General features: G+C 48.2%; 1 protein-coding gene across 9 annotated transcripts in view; it reads right to left on the bottom strand.

The window, feature by feature from the left end:
- Positions 1 to 264: 264 nt before the first annotated feature.
- GAS7 (growth arrest specific 7) overlaps positions 265 to 20,383 on the bottom strand; it is a 200,827-nt gene continuing 180,708 nt past the window's right edge. For all 9 annotated transcript variants that reach the window (XM_074970637.1, XM_074970644.1, XM_074970639.1 and 6 more), the window contains 3 exons: positions 10,411 to 10,490; positions 5,939 to 6,037; positions 265 to 1,492 (listed from right to left, as the gene is read on the bottom strand). In XM_074970637.1, the coding sequence (XP_074826738.1) occupies positions 1,379 to 1,492; positions 5,939 to 6,037; positions 10,411 to 10,490 (293 nt within the window). In that variant the 3' untranslated portion in view covers positions 265 to 1,378. The remainder of the gene's footprint in view (positions 1,493 to 5,938; positions 6,038 to 10,410; positions 10,491 to 20,383) is intronic.

The raw sequence follows: 20,383 nt of genomic DNA, 5'->3' as shown, positions 1-20,383 counted from the left end.
ACTTCCTGCCCCCCTCAGAACTCCTGCCCCATCCAACCCCCCCTGCCTCTTGACCCCCTGCCCCTAACCACCCCCTGGGATCTCACCCCCTATCCAACTCCCCCTGCTCCCCGTCCCCTGACTGCCTGCCCCGAACCTTTGCCCCATCCAACCGCCCCCTGCTCCCTGTCCCCTGACTGTCCCTCATCCAACCCCCCCGCTTCCCGCCCCCTTAGCATGCTGGAGCCAGCCATGCCACCACACTGCCTGACAGGAACAGCGGGCCAGAGCGCTGGTGGGGCGGCGAGGTGAGGCTGCAGGGGAGGGGTGACAGCAGGGGAGGGGTCGGGGGATAGCCTCCCTGGCTGGGAGCTCAGAGGCTGGGCAGGATAGTCCCATGGGCCAGATGTGGCCTACGGGCCGTAGTTTGCCCGCCTCTGCTGTAGGACATCACACTGTATAGGCAGAAATGGACTTGAAGGTCTAATTTCTTCCATGGTCTTTTTGCCACCAAAGTCAACCAGACAATAAATGAGGTAGCTGCAGCACAACCGAGTCCTTCCTGGTAAATAGATGGTGCAAGAGGTCCCTTTCAAGCTTACTTTCTATCAGCCTCAAAGAGAAATGGAGATTATAGAGGGTCTATATGTCTCTGAGTGGGATTATAAAACAGGAAGGGCTTGAACAGGTGTCTTTCCTCTGTGGGGTTTTCTCCTAGCCTTTTGCCTTGTTTACTGCTTTGGGGAAAAGCCCATACCTTCCTGCACTCAGACATACTACCGTAGCAAGGTAGTTGTGCTAAAAAGTATTATACAAAATCAATGTACCCTCACAACACCCCTGTGAGGTAGGTAAGTATTATGAGCCCATTATTATAAATGGAGGAACCAGAAAAGTTATGTAATATGCCCAAGGCCATCCAGCTGAGCAGTGGCAGTGTTGGGATCCATGTTCAGGAGCTCCTTGCTTCCAGCATCATGGTCAAATCACTAGTCTGCTTCCATGGCAGAGGCTTGCTGCATGGCTGTTCTTACATTTTACACAAAGAGTCATGCAATGGGTGTAGTGCACAGTCACTGAAGAACAGAGCTTGCTCTGTACCAGGAAGCAAGGTCCTCAGTTTCTCCTGGCAGCAGTACATCCCTGGCAGCTGGAAACTTCTGACAGGAAGAACAGACATCTGGCTTCTTAACCCTGGAATGTTGGGAGCTTAAGGCATAGCACAATGGGAACTGATGTGATGATCAAATGTGACAGAGACACTCCCTACAGACAATAAATACAAGGTATCTGGTAGCAGAGCAACCCTTTTGCTGTCCTGTACCTCTTCTGACCCTTTACAGAACCCGTTGGCCTGGTTAAACCAGTGAAACCATCACATATCACTAATCAGATCAGTCTATATTTCCATGTCCACAGGTCTGATATCTCCAGTTTTGTGTTCTTGTACCCACAGTTCCCTGTCTTTGGCAGGCTCCACTTTTTGAAGTAACTGATCGACAGGCTCTATTGTCTAAAAAAGATCAGAATGAGAAGCAAATTGTCAAAAGCACATATCAGAACACAGCAATTCCTTGCAACTGAATCAGCTGTGTCACTGTCACAGGACTAACAGCCTCCTCTCAATTAGCTGGATCCATAAATGGGAGGTCAGACAAAATACAGGCTTTGCAGTAGGAATCATACCATTGGTGAGGCAAGTCCAGTGTATGCTGCATCCAATTCCTGGTGTGACAGTAGGGTTGCCAACTTTCTAATCGCACAAAACCGAACATCCTAGCCCCGCACCTTCCATGAGGCCACGCCCCCTTCCCTGAGGCTCTGCCCTCCGCTCACTACATTTCCCCTCCCTCGGTGGCTCACTTTTCCCCACCCTCACTCACTTTCAAAGGGCTGGGGTGCGGGAGGGGGTGAGGGCTGTAACTGGGGGTGTGGGCTCCAGAGTGGGGCCAGAAATGAGGGGTTCAGGGTGCAGGGAAGGCTCCGGGCTGGAGGTTGGGGTGCAGAAGAGGGTGAGGTCTCCATCTGGGGGTGCGGGCTCGGGGGTGGGGCTGGGTATGAGGGGTCTGGGGTGCTGGAGAGGGGTCCAGGCTGGGGGGTGGGGCAGAGGGGTTTGGGGTGCAAGAGGGGATTCTGGGTTTGGGGGAGGCTCAGGGCTGGGGCAGGGGGTTGGGCCTCAGGGTTGGGGCACAGGCTTACCTCCGTCGGCTCCCAATCAGCAGCGCAGTGTGTGGGGTGGGGGGAGAGGGGGGGCTAAGGCAGGCTAATTCCTACCTGTCCTGTCTCCACGCTGCGCCCTGCAAGGGGCCCCTGTGCTAGGCACTGTACAGACAGTCCCTGCCCTGAAAAGCTTACAAACTATGAACAGCCAAGACAACCAAAGGGTGGAACAAAGGGAGCACAAGTGTCCCTATTTTACAGATGGGAACTGTAGGCAGAGGGAGAGTAAGTGACTTACCCAAGGTCACTCAGAGAATCTGTGGCAGAACTAGCCCAGAATTCCTGAGTCGTAGGCCACTGCCTGAACCACAAGACTATCCTTCCACTCTCTGTTTTCACTGGCTTGTTATTGTGACAAATGTCTTGCACAGGTTGAGTTTTTGGAAATGTCTGAGCAAAAATGGTTCAGGTTTTGTGAGAACAAACTTAGTGGGGAAAAAATCTGCCAGTTAAAAAAAAAAATCAAACCATTGCTTGAAGACCTCTAGATCTTCATGGGCTTGGGGCAGGAACTTGGAATTTCCAGGGGGATAGTCATAGGGTCAGAAAAATGTCTTACACTGTCCCCCCAAAAATCTGTCTCAATTTAGCCAAGTTCTAAAATGTGGAAATCACCATTTGCAGCTGAACTTCTTCAATGATTGCTCAATCTTGCCACATTGTATTGTTTTGGAGTGATTGCATGGAACTCAAGTAGCATAGGGGTAGCCGTGTTAGTCTGGATCTGTAAAAGCGGCAAAGAGTCCTGTGGCACCTTATAGACTTACAGACGTATTGGAGCATATGCTTTCATGAGTGAACACCCACTTCTTCAAATGCATGTAGTGGAAATTTCCAGAGGCAGGTATAAATATGCAAGCAAGAATCCCTGACTGAACTAACCTCATTATCCCTAGCCTGATTCTTGCTTGCATATTTATACCTGCCTCTGGAAATTTCCACTACATGCATCTGAAAAAGTGGGTATTCACCCACGAAAGCTTATGCTCCAGTATGTCTGTTAGTCTATAAGGTGCCACAGGACTCTTTGCCGCTTTTGCATGGAACTGTGTTTCCATATGGGTTCAGGCAAAATCCCTGCACCTGCACATCGAAATACTCCTTGGTCTATGGCAGGAGCACCTCCTCTCTGTACTGAATGGGGAGTTAAGAATTATTTCCCATATTTTACAGATAGGATCACTGAAGACTAGAACAGTTGCTTCTGGGACAGCTTGGAATAGAACCCCAATTCCTGACCTATGCTTCTCACAAAGGAAGTTCCACATCTAAGTGTTTCATCTTGCTTTCTGTAAAATTCTGTTCTTTGCTTACTGTTCTTTGCTTACAAACTCACTGATAAATGTACACATCATTTTATACAACAGCACACAGAAATCCTAATTCCCAATTGGCTGATCTAACTAGTAGATCACACTTCCCTCCAAGAGCTAGGAACAAAACCCGATTTGTAGCATTCTGCTGCTTAGCAAATAGTTGCACATGTGTTGATCCATTTTTCTTAAAACATGTGACCAGTCCCCTCCTCTTTCCCCTTCCAGGGAATTCCCTACAAAAATTATATGAAAAGAATGGTCAAACATTTGTAAAATGAAGGACTCCAATCCCAGAACTAAGACTGCATTTGCAACCTTAATTTGGCCCCTTGTGTGTTTGCATTATGGAAAAGTCTTTAATTGCACGATCATGTACTATTATTTTCACAGGACACCTGCCTCATATGGTGCACAGGATGGCTGTTAAAAGAGGCAGGGCTGTGTAGTGAATGAGGCTGTCCACAGCAGAAGATAGAAAGTATGCAGTAACTGTGGTAGTGAACTGCAGAAAGGGAAAACAGGAGCTTGTGTTTAAAGCAGTCTTCCTGGGACTTGTGAAATCTGGGTTCTTTCCTCGGCTCTGCAACAGGGTTCCTATGTGATATTAGGCATACTACTTAAAATGAAAATTTTCAGAGGTGGCCACTAATTATGTGTTCCTATTTTGTGGGTGACCAGCCCGAGACATCTGAGGCCTGATTTGCACTAGCTCAACAACTCAGAAAAACTGATCACCCAATCACTGTGCACCTGAAATTACTGGGGACTTTTGCAATTTGAGTTTAATTTCTCTGTACCTCCTGTCCCCATTCGTAAAATGGGGATACTAATACTTCCCTGCCTTCAAGGTGTTGTAAAGGTAAATTCATTAATGTTTGTGAGACTCAGGTACTATGGTGATGAGCACCACAGAAACACCGATGAAGAAATAAAAACTGAGTGTAATGTTTAGATGGTTTGTAGTAATGGAGGCACATGTTGAATGCTGAGGATAAACTACATGATCATCCAGTGAATAAAATATGTGATCACGTAATTAGAGAGTACCATAATGCACATGCTCAAGGATCCAAATTAAGATTGCACTGGCAGCTGTAACTCTGGTATTTCCTAACTTTTAGATGCTTGACTTTTCAACCATTCTTTTAACATATTTTCTTTTGAATATTATTATCCTGGGGAGACTGGCCCTTTAAGGAGAGTCACGGCCCAGACTGCCCAGTGACTGCCTTCTTAAGGTCTATCTAGGAGTAATTCACTCTCCTAGGTGGCTGCTTAGTGGTTAATTAGTAAACAAGCACCTGGAGCTAATAAAAAAGGCTACCTGAGTTTGGTTAGGGAAGCTGCTCTCAGAAAGAGGGGCTCATGGAGAGAGGAGCAATCCCAGAGAAAAGGTTCTCCCATGGAAAGGACAGGAGCAGCCCAGGAGAATGAACTGGGAGCCATTAGGGACTTACTCAGCAAAGAGCAGCATGGTCTGGGAAGAGTGGCAGCCAGCAGAATGCCCCGCAGAGGCCCACGCCCCAGACAAGGAATTCAGTGTGCGAGTGCTCCATGGCTAAAGGACCAAGATGTAAGACTAGTTACACCCAGAAGCAGAGGGTTTCCGGTGGAGAGCTGACTGAAGATTTTGCTTATGTTTTGTGTTGTTCTTTTCTATTTCATAAAAGAGACCCACAGAAGAAGGTGCTCTGTGATTCCCAAAGGCCTGCTTGGAACTGTTTATTGCCTGGGTGAGGGGAAACCAAGGCAGGGCTCACTCACGGCACCAGGCCTGCGTGCAGTAGGGAGCACTGGGACAACCTGCACTATGACAATTATCTCTATATGTTATGATGTATACGGCTATGATTATATGATTTCTGTAATGTGAATATATACCTCCAAATATATCCCAATATACTGAATACCACGTGCATCAGAATACATACCACATATGCAAGTATTTGAAAAGGTGCCAGTTTTACAAGATTTTACATTTTCATTTTGAAATAATGGTTGCTGTGATTACCATCTTTCCTGCAACAATGAAGGACTGTGTGCGCTGCTGGGAGAGTGATAAGCATCTATCTAGGAGAGGTGTAAATTAAAGTAAGAGGCTGCTTTGCCTTATGCCTTCCTGTCAAGCACTTCTCAGCCACATCCTGCACCATGGGGCTTTCACCACAGGGCTTTCCATTCCAGTGGACGTGTCCCTTCTGACCAGCTTCTCTGCTCTTCCATCTGTCTCACCCCCAGACTCTGGATGTCTCTGGAGATTCATGGTAGGTGCACAACCACAGACTCCCAAACTGGCACCACTTACATCTCAGTCTCCACTAGACAGTGGAATTTAGCACACTGTATACAAGACCAGGCTTGAGTTCAGCAGAGCCTCACTACAGCTCTTGGACCAAAGGGACCTAAAGGAAGAGTAGACTCACGCTTTGGTTGAACATGTCTGTCTCGTGCCGCAGCTGTGTGTACTGGCAAAGGTGCTGCCGAATCATTTCCACCCGCTCCACCTCCAGCCTCTCCAGCTCCTGTGAGAGAAAAATAGGCCCATATCTTGATCAGTGGCTATGCCCAGAGTGCTGCATGCAGGCCCAGCATAGGGTTTTCTAATGGTCAAGGTTCCCACCACTGGCGACAGCTGGGGCAGCTACCCCAGGTCTGGGCTTCAGAGCCGGGCTGTGTGCACAGTGTCTCAGTAAGTACACTTAGTGCAAGAGCAGGAGCAGCAACAGCAGGTCTGGCCTGTGCCCAGTGCCACTGGTGGGGGAACCAGTAAGGAGACAGTGCAGCAGGGAAGGAGACTTGTGCAGTTCCTCAACAATTCTGAACCTTGCCCAAGGTGAGCGTCCTTAGAGATGGGGAAAGGCAGAAACTACAGGGGCAGGACAGGGACAACGAGGCCCTGTTTCCTGGCTGCAGCCCAGCTTATTGTGCTGCTAGCTCCAGAAGTTACCCTGGAAGCACTGCTCTGGAGTCCTGGCGACATGGGTTTATGCCCAGAGGGCTTATTCACTGGGGGAATGGCTATGTGTAAATTAGCTTCCCATAACTCAGCCAGCAGTGGACACAATCAAGGTTTTGTCCCTGCCCATCCTTTTCTGCCCCCACTGAGGTCAGCTGAGCCTCAGGCCACTGTGCATCTGAAGAAGTGGGTTTTTTACCCACCAAAGCTTATGCCCAAATAGATCTGTTAGTCTTTAAGGTGCCACCGGACTCCTTGTTGTTTTTGTGGATATAGACTAACACAGCTCCCCCCTGATACTTGTGTCTCTTGGATTCTGATGATGTATCCAAGCCCCCTGAACGTGGTCCCTGCCTGCTTTTTGACGCTGCTGAGAGAGTTTGGCCTATAAGACTTGTCAGGCCGGAAAGCTGTTCTGTCAGGAAGAAAGCTCTGTCTCTTACAATGACATGCAAAGGAGCAAACGTCTGCCTTCCATCATGAGAAACAGTGTCTGCCTTCACATCACCTCCTCCCTGGGTAACCCATTCCAGAGCTTCACCACTCCTAGTGAAACAGTGTTTCCTAATATCCAACCTAGACCTCCCCTACTGCAACTTGAGACCATTGCTCCTTGTTCTGTCATCTGCCACCACCGAGAACAGCCGAGCTCCATCCTCTTTGGAACCCCTTCAGGTAGTTGACATGCTCCATAGCTGGAACCGGAGCCAGAATGGAGGGCTGTTTTGGAACCAACAGCTGCCTTGATTTAGGGGGTGCCACCTTGGAAGGCATGCGTAGCTTGATGGTTGGTACCGATGGATCTGCCAACCTGTGCAATTTTTATCATGCTTTTGTGCCTTGGAACGTACCACTTCTCTGGGTTGGAACTCATGGGCATCGCTCTTCTTGGGCCTGGAAGAAGACTTCCTGCCATGCTTATGAGCATGCTTCCTTGCCTCCCAACTAGGCACCGGTACGGGGTCCATAGTACTGGTACTGGCAGAACGAGACTCAATCTTCCTGGTGGAGGTGTGCTCCTGGGTTTCTCAGGCCAATGTACAGGGGGGTTCCCCAGGCTGGATCTGACTGAGGCCTCATGGAGACCTCCACAAAATTCTTCTTGAGGCGGAGAGCACAGCCCGCTTGGGAAGGACAGGCAGATACTGCACCTGGATGAAATGTAGGCTTCTCCCAAACACTAGAGAGAGAGTTGGCACTTGTTGTTGACCAAGAACAAATGCAGGCAGGATGCACAGATCTTGAACCCTGGCATCTCTGGAATAATTCAGTACCCATTCGTGGGTGCTGGGTGGGGAGGGGGGGACTGGTGAAAAAAACGGATCCCCATAGTCTCTTAATTCCCCAAATTAACACTAAAAACACTAAAACTACAAGTAAAAACAAGAAAAACTATGCACAATTCTAAAACTCTTTTTAAAATGCGTCAGTGAGAGATGAGGGGACACTAACAACTCTGACTTTGTCCGTGGGGAGAAGGAACTGAGGGTGTGGTCAGTCCACCCCGCCCTTTATCGCCTCGGACAAAACCATGAGGCAGAGCAAGGGCACATGTGTGGACCTACAGACACTACTTTCAAATTCTTTGGCTCCGGACACATGTGCATGTGTAAACCCTCAGTGGAAAACAATAGGGACCATCACTCGAAAAGGAACCAAACAATTCTTTGTGGGGAGGATCGTGTGACTGATTTGCATGTGGTTAAGGACACCTCTAAGCTGGAGCTGAAGATATAAATTCCAGCTTGGACAGAAATACCCAAACTGGCTTTGATTGAGCTAGTGCGCTATAAAGAGCGGTGTAGCACGGGCAGTGGGACTGGCTAGCCACCCCAGTACAATTCTGCCCAGGGCCTAGGTGCAGCTAGCCCATCTTGCTGCTTGAGCTGTGGTGACTACACATCTATTTTTAGTATGCTAGGTCAATCAAAAATAGTGCATGTACATCTATCTGAGCTGGAAATTACATCTCCAGCTGCCATGTAGGCATACCCTTAGACAGAAACTTCCCTGAGGAAGTTAAATAAAGAAAATTTTAAAAAAAATCAAAATCTGAGTATGGGTTTCATTTGGAACTGAACTGCATTTCAGTCAAGAGTCTTTATGTGTATGAAGATACAGCCTTATGGGGACATTTCTCAACCTACTTTGATTTAAAACAAATCTTTCATGTTGCTTGTTGGGCAGTGGACTCTGTCTGCCGCTGCAGGACTTGTGAGCTCTATCAACTCCCCAGGAATGAGAATTCTGCTCCTTTACACCAGTACACAGCAAGAGTCATTGCGCCATGGATGTCAATGGATTTGCCCCAGTGTAAATGAGAGAAGAATCAATCCAGCCCCACAGTAGGAGAGACAGATAATTACTTACCGTCAGTCATTCTGCTTCTCTGAAGAGATCACCTCTCAGGATTTTCACTCACCCACCTGCCTCCCCTGGGAGTTAATGGACTTTGAGTGTTGAATGCTGGGTCTGCCCAATGGGTACGCAGTTCTGAACTGCCCAGGGCTGATCTAGAATGGCTCATTCCTTTGTATTTGTTTGAATAAAAAAATGGGTTACTTTTTAATTGCCTGTCAGGAGAGCTCCAACTTCCCATTCTTAAAAGGAACCGGCTGCAATCTTTAAAGCCCCTGAGGTACCGCTGTTTGGAGCATGCCCACAGGGAGCATGTGAGGTCGATTGGAGAAGAGCCCTGCAGCCCACTTACAGGTGCTTCAGAAGGCCTTAAATTACTCCTTGGGGAATCATGCACCACTGCGCAATGCAGAATTTTGCAGAAATTAACATTGTGTGCACAGAATTTCCTTTCCCCCACAGAAATGGGCTGCAGTGCTGCTAGCCACCACTAGGGGCCGCTGGACCCAGCAGAGCCCAGATCGCAGACAGAAGACACTACTGAGGAGCTAGAGAGTTCCTGGCCGCTGCAGTTCCCAGCATGCCCTGAGGGAAGGAGACGGCGGTGCACAGGAAACTCCGTGCAAGCCTGGGATGGAGCATCAGAATGTTACTCCCTCTGGATCCCTGGGCTCTGGAGGGAGGTTGTGGGTATCTGGGCCAGGGGGGCCCTGGGGCTGAGCTCTGGGGTGGGGAAGGGGCATTGTGAGTGTTTGCCCCCCTGGCTGGGCTCAGGTTGGGGCAGGGGGGGAAGGGGGCAGAGAAACAGGAACTGGGTTGTCATAGGGGTTTCTTTAACTCTCTACTCCTGGGGGAATTTTTGTGTGTCCGTATTGTTACAGACATACTTGCTGACAGGAATTTTGAAATAAATTACCAAACTAATTGAAACTGGCATCATTATGTAGTGTTATTTTGACAAATAAAATTTGCAGAATTCTGCAGAATTTTAAAATATTGTGCACTGAATTTTTATTTTTTTGGCACAGAATGCCCCCAGCAGTATTAAATACATAAATGCCAGGACATTTCCCACATGAGTAACCCCAGAAGTATGAGCCCCAAGAACGAGAGTTCTGTGATAAGATGCTTCAGAGAAGCAGAATTACCAGCAATTATCTCACTCTATGTGCTAAATTGCAAAACCATGGGATAAAAAATGATTACAAACCTTATTAATTTATAAATGTATTCACAATTTAGCATGAATCTCTTACTGCTCTGCCCTCTTTCCACTACCCCAATTTTCGTGGCCTGCTTCCACCATTCCTAACACCTGAGCAGCTTCAAACTACTGCCCCTTTACACTCATACTGTGAGGAAAATGTTTTCTTTTTTCTCCCCAAATGATATTATGCTTGATTTACTGGATGAGCAACATAGTGGCAGGTTAAAGTCTGTTATCTCTTCTGTATTGTGGCTGCAAATGGAGAGATACTAGGGTGATCAACATGATAGATTATCTTGAAGGGCTTTCATCACAAGGAGAAATAAAAAAAAGAGCAGTATTAGAAACACAAAGTGCTACACACTGATACATACCAGAGTGCTGGTCACCATTTCTTCAAACCACTTGGATTGGGCTTGATTATAAAGATCCACACAACGCATCAGGTCATCTCCTGGAAAGATCAAGATAGCAGTAAGTCATCCTCCTAGTCCTCATAAAGGAGCGGAGTGGGAAGTGACAGGTTACTTTTCATTTATAGTCATATATTTGAAGGCCATTAGGTCATCTAGTTTGACCCCATACATAGAACAGCCATAATTTCTGGTTGAACTAGAGCACATCTGTATTAGATTTGTTATGTGCAAACAGAAAACAATCCCACCGTATACCCTGTGCTAGAAAAGGGCCAGTTGGCCAGTTTTCCAAAGCTGAAAACATTTATTAGAAAAAACTAATGGGGGGGGGGGATTTACACATAAAAATGTGAACAATAATTGGGACTCCTTTAAAAACATTTTACTGGAAGCCTAAAAAGCCACAATTCTGCCATCATGAAAGAAGGCAACTTCAGTTAAAAATACATCCTGGTTAAGATGAAAAGTGAAAGCAGCAATAAAAAGTTTAAAAACAGCAACTTATGACAAACTGAAACTAGGAGAATTTGAAAACAATGAATTCTGGACCTGCCTGGTAGCAACTCCACAGTTAAGACTGCATTTGAAAATGGGTTTAACATGGGGTATAAACCCTGTTTTGTGCTGAAACTAGATGGCCATGGAATTTTAAAAATATATCAGGAAGAAATGGTTACTTACTGTAACTGTGGTTCTTCGAGATGTGATATGGCCGTGTATTCCACTCAGGTGTGTGCACGCCCAGAGCATCTGGAGCCAGAGAATTGTACCTAGCAATACCTGTAGAAGGGTGGCATTCGTACCTCACGGCCATAGCCTGTCCCCTGGGCATATGAGGCAGCACCGATATGACCCCCCTCAGTTGCTTCACACCGAACGCCCAGAGACGAAACTCTGATGCAGAGGTAGTGGAGGGTGGGTCGTGGAATACATGTCTGCATCACATTTCGAAGAAATACAATTACAGTAAGTAACGGTTTCTCCTTCTTTGAGTAGGTGCAGCTGTGTATTTTATTTAGGTGATTCACAAGCTGTACCCCCAGGGGTGGGGCTCAGAGTCTATTTAAACAGATTGCAGGACCACCTTCTCAAAGTTTGCATCTACTCTGGATGCCACAGTAATGGCATAATGGTTCGTAAATGTATGTCCGTATCAACAACCATGCAGCAGCCCTGTAAATATCCAATATTGAGAAATCACTTAAGAAGGCTAGTGATGTAGCTTGCGCTCTCGCAGAATGGGCTTGGATCTGCTGAGGGGTCACAGCTGAAGCTGTTTCATATGCAGTCTTGATGCAGGCAGTTCTCCACTTAAAGAGTTTGTCTGAGAGGAGATTGCCTGTCCTTTCATACAGTCTGCATCCGACACAAACAGATGAAGTGAAGCATGGAAGAGTTTAGTCCTGTCCAGGTAGAAGGTCAGACATCGTCTGACATCTAATGTGTGAGGACTGCTCCTCCAGGAATGAATGCGGCTTAGGAAAAAAACCCAGGCAAATATACCACCTTGTTCAAATGAAACAGAGATCACACTGGTAAAAACTTTGGGTGTGGTCATAAAGTTACTGTGTCGGTGGAGATGTGTGAGAATTCCGTATACACCCTCCTTGCAGACATAATGGCTATCAGGAATGTGGTTTTCTGAGACAAAAAGGGCAGTGGACAGGACGTCAGGGGCTTGAATGGAAGGCTTAGTAAGAGCTACCAGACCCATGTTTAGATTCCACAAGGGAACTGGCTCTAAGACTGGAGAACGTAAACGGAGAAGTCCTTTTAGAAATCTTGTTGCCATGGCATTGGAAAAAATTGATTTTCCCTGAATAGGGGGGTGAAACTCTGATATCGCTGCCAGAGGCTCTCTCAGTGAACTGAGCACAAGACCCAGTTTCTGAAGATATAGCAGGTACTCCAAGTTGTCCTGGATAGAAGATTGCATCAGTTACATCCCGCAGGCCAAGGACCACACCGAAAACCTCTTCTACTTCGTTACATAGGCCATCCTAGTAAAGGGCTTCCTACTATTAAGTAGGACTTGCTGAACTGCTGACAAGCACTGCTCTTCCTCTTCATCCAATCATGCAGCAGCAATGCCATAAAATGCAGGGAGCTAAGCACAAGATGGAGGGTGTGGCTCTGGTTCTGAGTGGGCAAGTTGGGATAGGGAGGAAGAGGTACGGGAGGCTGAACCAACAGCGCAAGAAGGTCCGAGAACCAGCACTGTTTCAGCCATGCTGGAGCAATGAGGATGAGCTTGGTCCAATCCGCCTTGAACTTGAGGATGACCTGAGGAATGATCGGTACGGGGGGGATGTTAGGATATAGATATTCAGGCCTGTCAGTAAAAGCCTATACTCTATGAATTTAGGTGTATTCTTATCACTTAGCTAGTTATAGAGGTATAAAAGAAAGAATCAAAGTCACTGTCTGCCGGTGTAAGGTCCTTCTCTTACTGTGACAGTCTGAGGCCCTGTTCTTAGGCTAAGGCCTTTGGCTAAGCAACAGAGGCAGCCATAAGCTGGGAAGCGAACGGTCACATCCTCACATTCCAACCTAGTCACATTGAAAGAAGGTGCTATTGGGCTGTTAGGAATACAATTCTGTCCTGATAGTGCCTATCGCCTCCAGAGAAAGGGAAGTGCCTAGAAGATGTAAAAGGAAACTTAGTTTGATAGCATCCTGCCTGGCAAGAACTCACTTATCAATAGCTGCGATGTGAAATCCTCCCTTCTGTATTGTTTTGTCATTATAGTTCCCACTTTGCTATTGTTTGTCTTTATAATCTCTGTCTGGTTCTGTGATTGTTCCTGTCTGCTGTATAATTAATTTTGCTGGGTGTAAACTAATTAAGGTGGTGGGATACAATTGGTTACATAATCATGTTACAATATATTAGGATTGGTTAGTTAAATTTCAGGAAAATGATTGGTTAAGGTATAGCTAAGCAGAACTCAAGTTTTACTATATAGTCTGCAGTCAATCAGGAAGTGGGTGGGTGTATAGGTGGGGAAATTGGAATCATGTTTTGCTAAAGGGGGAAATGGGAACAGGGAATGGGGGTGGGGAAATTGGAATCATGTTTAGCTAAAGGGGGAAATGGGGACAGGGACACAGGTAAGCCTCTGTGGTGTCAGAGCTAGGAAGGGGGAACTAAGGAAGGAAACTGGAATCATGCTTGCTGGAAGTACACCCCAATAAACATTGAATTGTTTGCACCTTTGGACTTCGGGTATTGTTGCTCTCTGTTCATGCGAGAAGGACCAGGGAAGTAAGTGGGTGAAGGAATAAGCCCCCTAACAGGGGAAGGCATATGGAAGAGTTGACTGCCAGCTACAGTGAAAGACATTGGAGAGGGAGCCCGGGCTGAGACCCCCCTGAGAGCAGAATAGGCGACACTTCCTTTTTTCCCTAGTTGTGAACAGGTCGATCGTAGGAATGCTCCACACTGAGAAGATGACCCAGAGGATGCTCTCCTTCAGGGACCGCTCATGACTCATGGAGAAAATCCCACTGACATGCTCCATGAAATGATTCTGCTCCCTGGGCAAGTGGAAGCCCACCTTGATTATCATGCACATTGTAGGGAGGGTGGTCACTTTGGATAAGCTATTACCAGCAGGAGAGTGAGTTTGTGTGTGTGGTTTTTAGAGGGGGGTGGGGGGGTGAGAAAACCTGGATTTGTGCTGGAAATGGCCCAACTTGATGATCACTTTAGATAAGCTATTACCAGCAGGAGAGTGGGGTGGGAGGAGGTATTGTTTCATGGTCTCTGTGTATATAATGTCTTCTGCAGTTTCCACAGTATGCATCCGATGAAGTGAGCTGTAGCTCACGAAAGCTCATGCTCAAATAAATTGGTTAGTCTCTAAGGTGCCACAAGTACTCCTTTTCTTTTAGCTATCCAATTGTTGATGCAGAATTGCCACAGGGTGTTGCCTCTAGGCAGAATAACATGGACTGTGCTCCCCTTGTTTGTTTACATAGCACATTATGGTGGTATTGTTGGTGAGTATGTGAGCCACTGAGTGTTTGATAGGGTCCCAGAAGACATGGCATGCCTTGGGAATGGCCTAAAGCTCCAGCACACTGATACAGCCCAACCACAGGCCCTGCACCCTCAACGAATCCAGATGCACCCCCCCAACCCAGAAGGGGAGTATCAATAACCACTGACTTGGTTGGAGAAGGCCGAGCAAAGGCAACAGTCTCGCAAACATTGCGTGGGCACGTTCACCACTGTAAGGAGTCCAGGACTAGTGGGGGAGCCCAGGTTGACTTTCCAGTGTTTAAACCAAGACACAGATGGTTGAGCAAATGCAATGTGGTGTTGATGTGGGCAAGAACTTCCTCTCTGGAGACACCCCTTAGTAGCCAGTCATCAAGTTATGGGAAGATGTGGATTCCTTTCCTCCTAACATATCCCATAATCACAGTCAGGCATTTGGTGAATATTTGGGGATCGGAAGAGTGGCTGAATGGGCAAATCATATACTGAAAGTGGCATTCTCCTATAATGAAATGAAGAAGCTTCCTGTGGCTCTGCAGAATCACCACATACAATACATGTCCTGAAGGTTCAGAGCAGTGAACCAGCCAATCTGAGACAATGTGGGAAGGATAGTCAACAGAGTGACCATTTGGAATCTCACGTATTTGATAAATTTATTGAGGCTGCGAAGGTCGAGGATGCGTCTCATCCCACCCTTGCATTTGGTCACCTTTGCATCAGGAAGTGCTGGGAGTAGAGGCTGTGAAGTGGAACTTCCTCCACTGCTCCCATTGCCAGCAGAGAGTTGACCTGCTCAATGAGCAGTGTCTCATGAGAGCGGTCCCTGAAGAGGCACAGGGAGCGAAAGTGGGGAGGAGGGATGGAGAGGAACTGGATGGCATAATATGATAGTGTCTAGGACCCTGTTGCCAGAAGTAATCGATCCCCAAGCATTGTAAAAGTGGGCCATCCTGTCCCCAAAGGGGCAGGAGAAAGAAGAGGGGAGAGCAACAACTGGACCAGTGCTCTGGACCAAGGAGTCAAAATGGGCATGTAAAGGGCACCACAGGAGGGTGCAGGGCCTCGCCAAACCCCAAATGTAACTGCTTCCTCTTGTGGGATCTCTCTTTCTGGGGTAGTCCCAGTGTTTCGGGGGAAGGGATGCACAAAGCAGTCCTGTGGGCGATACTGCTGCTGCTGAGTACCACAGTGGCACCTCTGTGTTGATGGTGTGTACATCCCCAAGGACCTCCAGGTCACTCTGGAGTCCTTAAAGGAGTGCAATCGGTCATTGATCTGGTTGCAGAACAAGGTCCGGCTGCCAAAAGGCAAGTCCTCAATGGCTTGCTAGACATCAGGAGTGATTCCAGAGTTTTCCAGCCACGAAAACTCTCTCTCTCTCATAGTGACTGCAGAGGCCATCATCCTGACTGAAGTGTTCGCAACATCAAGGGCAGACAGCAGGGGTGTCTTGGCCACCAAACAGCCTTCTGTGACAAATGCCCAAACCTCACTTGAGGCCTCAGGTAGCTGGTCCACGAATTTGCACAGAGCTGTCCAATTAAGGAAATCGTATTTGGATAGCAAGGCTTGTTGATTGGCAATCCACAGATGTAGGGACAAGGATGAGTAGATTTTCCTTCCCAGAAGGTCCAAGTGCTTGGAGTCTCCGTCTTTGGAGGTGGATTTGAATCTGACCTGTCAGGCCCTGTCATTCACCACCATTCCAATGAGAGAATTCAGGGCTGGATGGAAATAGAACCCCTCAAATCCCTGCACTGGAATGAAATAGTGCTTCTCCATGCACCTACCCACTGGCAGTACAGATGCCAGTGTGCTCCAGAGGGCTTTTACCAGTTCGAGGAGTGTGTCATTGATCAGGAAGGCACCTAACCCAGGGACAGATGGCTGTAGACTGTCCACCAATTTATGAGTGCTTTATTGGATCTTGCTCCCGGGATGACATACCCTGGTGGAAGGACTCCGGAGGCTCTATGGGGAGGAAACCTGCTGATGCCTGGGCTCATGGCTTATCTGTAGCCATCACTGTTGATCTGGCAGGTGATCTCACCTTTGAATGGAACAAGAAGTGAGACCTCCGCGAGCAAGCGGTGTCCCACTGGGTCCAAGGTGGCCACTGATATGGGTATGGCATCAGTAGCCAGCAGGCACCAGGCCAGGAGCTCATGGGGCACATGGCAATCCTGAGAGCCATAACCGTCCATTAGCAGCCCTCGGTGCTCATTGAGTTATGCGGAATGGATGTGGAAGAGTCCCGGGATCTCGGTGACAGGGGTGGAACAATACCAGAGGGAGTGGGGCTCATGACTTCTGAGGAGAGGCTGAGAGAACTGGGCATATTTAGTCTGCAGAAGAGAAGAGTGGGGGGTGGGGAATTTGATAGCAGCCTTCAACTACCTGAAGGGGGGTTCCAAAGAGGATGGAGCTAGGCTGTTCTCAGTGGTAGCATATGACAGAACAAGAAGAATCATAGAATCATAGAATATCAGGGTTGGAAAGGACCTCAGGAGGTCATCTAGTCCAACCCCCGGCTCAAAGCAGGACCAATCCCCAACTAAATCATCCCAGCCAGGGTTTTGTCAATCCTGGATTAAGGAGCAATGGTCTCAAGTTGCAGTGGGGGAGGTCTAGGTTGGATATTAGGAAAAACTATTTCACCAGGAGGGTGGTGAAGCACTGGAATGGGTCACCTAGGGAGGTGGTGGAATCTCCATCCTTAGAGGTTTTCAAGGCCCGGCTTGACAAAGCCCTGGCTGGGATGATTTAATTGGGGTTGGTCCTGTTTTGAGCAGGGGGTTGGACTAGATGACCTCCTGAGGTCTCTTCCAACCCTGATATTCTATGGTTGTATGATTCTGGTACTGGCTCTATCCCAACTACCAGGAGGGGTGCAGTGCTGAGAGATACAAGGATTCAGCAGCATACTCAGTTGGAAGGGCTATCGAAGGTGCAGTCCTAGGAAAGTCTTGGACCAGTGATGAGGTCAGGACCAAAAATCAGAGGAGGTCTGCAGCTGACTGGTACGCCTTATGCTGTGGATACAATTGGTACTGGCATTGTTAACATCAGTACCTGACTAGACGGATGCCTGGAGGCTGGAACTGGAGTTGGGGGTACAGGGTTTCTGACCTCCCTACTCGGTACCAGAGAAGGGTCAGAGGTACCTGCGCCATCCTGCGTCGGCCACTGGCTGGTCCGTGATCTTTCTGGGGGAGGCAGAAAGATCGCCTGAGACCTGAAGAAGTCTCAATTGGTCTTACAAGACATCTTCCTTGATGCTATCAATGGGGAGCAGCTCCTCCGCCTATTCGGGGAGGTGCCTGCCCCTGAATGGGTGGCAGTGCTCTCAGAGCCAGAGGGCAATCTTCAGCCTGATGAGGGCCTCGGTACTGGATCAGGCCATATGGCCTGTTTGAGCAGGTGCCGCTTGAGGTGAAAGTCCCGAGCCTTTTCTTGAAATATCTGCAGATTGAACAACGCTCTTTAAGGTGGGTCTCACTGAGACAAAGCAAGCGCCATGAATGGAGATCGATGTTAGGGATTGCTCCTCCACACAATGGATAATGTTTGAACTCACCATGGAGCCAGACTTTAACAACCAACACTCACTCACTTTTTACAATAAAACTAGGCTAGGACTAATTGTGAGGTTATGAGACTATAACCACACAGAGCTCTGACTCCAGCCATGGGCAGTAAGAAGGGACTGAGGAGGGTCGGGGTGGCGGCACTCCATATGCCATGGGAGGGGCCACAGCCACGAGGTGCAAGCACAGCCCCTCTACAGGTACTGCTAGGCAAAACCTCCAGCTGTGATGTGCTAGGTGCACACACACCTAAGTGGAATACACGTCTGCATCTACTTGAAGAACTTAGGGTCTAACCTGGTCCGCACAGTGTGCTCACTTGTGAGAAGGTCACCACACATTGAGTTGGCAGGCCTGGAAGTTCAAGATAATTTTCCTAGTGATCTGAGCACATTTGACATGGAAATTACTGAGACCAGGTAAACACCGAAACCCTTGATGGCATTTTAGAATACAACCACCCAGCTGCCTTTTCTAGTTGGTAACACTGCCACAGTATTTGCACTATTCCTTATAGGAAGCATGACGGGCTACTGCAGCAATCTCCCTCTACTCCCACTTAAATACAGAAAGGAGTTTCCTAAGTGTTTTAGTGAAGAAATACAGATGATAGTGTTTTGCTGGCACCCAGCCCCAGGTCTGTAACAGACGCAATCCCAACAGTAGTACAGCGACCCAGTGTTTGCATGAGAACCAAGTTGTGGCAATGTTAAGGGAACACCCTGAAAGAACTGGTGAGAATTGTATCAGGACCAGTGACTGAGGGAGCCGAGCTGCTCCGTGTGATACAGGTTCACAATTCAGAGTACTTATGGGACAGATTTGCCATTGCTGTTCAAGGTTTGCACAGCAGTAAGTATGCTTCCCCCCCCGCCCCGCCATCTGTGCCTGTTAAAGTGAGTCAACTCTTTCCTTTCACATGCAGACCTTGCAACACTTATCCACCCCTTTGTCACTTATCAGCATGGCACCTAAGCACCTCACAGTCTTTGATGAAGGTAGCTGCACAACTCCCCTGAGGGAGGGCAGCGCAATTCCCACCATTTCAGAGAGCAGGAACTGCAGCCCCGAGAGGCTAAGTGACTAGCCCAAAGTCACACAGGGAGTGTGTGACACAGCAGGGAACTGAACCTGGTCTCCCCAGCCCACAGCTAGTGTCCTAACCACCAGACCATCCTGCCCCTTTAAGATTGCAAGACTAGACTACTCTAATACACTCTGCATGGGGACCATCACATGTGTGACTGCCTGGAAGAGGAAGCTTGTGCAGAAATACAGCGGCCTGCTTGTTAGGGAGTGCCTTTACCAATGTGCTTTGGAAGCTGCACTGTCTGCCTAGCAGGTTCCAAGTGCAGATCAAAGTGTCCATTTGGACCTTCAAAGCACTCTCAGGTTTGGAGCCTGGAAGACCACCTCTCCCTGTGCCAAACTGCTGGCTGTAAGCAGTGGAGCTCCCGGGGCAGGGGCAGCACGTTCTTTATGAATACGCTAGCCTCTGGAATTCCCTTCCCCCTGCTCCACAAGAGCCTGGATTTTTGGCCTTCTGCATGTACTGTAAGAGCTGTATTTTCCCCTCGCATTTGGAGAGAAGACTGATGAAAGGCGAAGTTATTTTGCTTTTTGGCAGGCAGCTGTAGCTGTAATTTTTAGGGTAAGATGGGCAGCTCGTAACCAAGTTATTATATGAGTTTCCATCTCATTTCTTGCTGTGACACATCAAAGGACACAGAGCCTGGGGCGAGCACTGAGTTATTATTATACACAGCAATGAAGAAGCTGCATTCTATGTATTCCAGGCTCCATTTTCCTTGTGCTCTGTCTCAGACAATGTCCAGAGCCTTGGCAATGGAGCAGCATTCCAGGGCCCATTAGCTAGCTACCTCCAGACTATGGATTTTACTTGCACTAGCTGCGGTTTCTGCGAAGGCAGCAGAGCCCCGCCTGTGCTGGAGGCACTTAGCACCTCTCGGGATTTGGCTCTCTCAGACATCTTGGGGCTGAGCACCAGGAAAACCCTGGGTTAGGTTAGATGGGCTGAGGCCCAGAGATTTCTTTGAAAGAGTAAATCTGCTTCCAGGATTAAGCTATTCATTAGGGGTGCGGGGTCACTGTGATGAAGCCCTCTCACTAGCAGGGCCGGCTCCAGGCACCAGCTTTCTAAGCAGGTGCCTGGAGCGGCATTGAGAATGGGGCGGCAGTCCGTGTCCCGCGGCGGCAATTCGGCAGCAGCTCCGCCGCTCTTCCAGGCACTGCGGCAATTCAGTGGCGACTGCTTGGGGCGGCAAAATTGGTAGAGCCGCCCCTGCTCACTAGCCCCTCCCTGCCAGCTGCACTGCAT

The sequence above is a fragment of the Natator depressus genome, chromosome 14 (genome assembly GCF_965152275.1).
Source record: "Natator depressus isolate rNatDep1 chromosome 14, rNatDep2.hap1, whole genome shotgun sequence".
NCBI classification, from domain to species: domain Eukaryota; kingdom Metazoa; phylum Chordata; order Testudines; family Cheloniidae; genus Natator; species Natator depressus.
The sequence above is the reverse complement of the archived record's forward strand: the minus strand, read 5'-3'. Positions and strand labels throughout refer to the sequence as shown.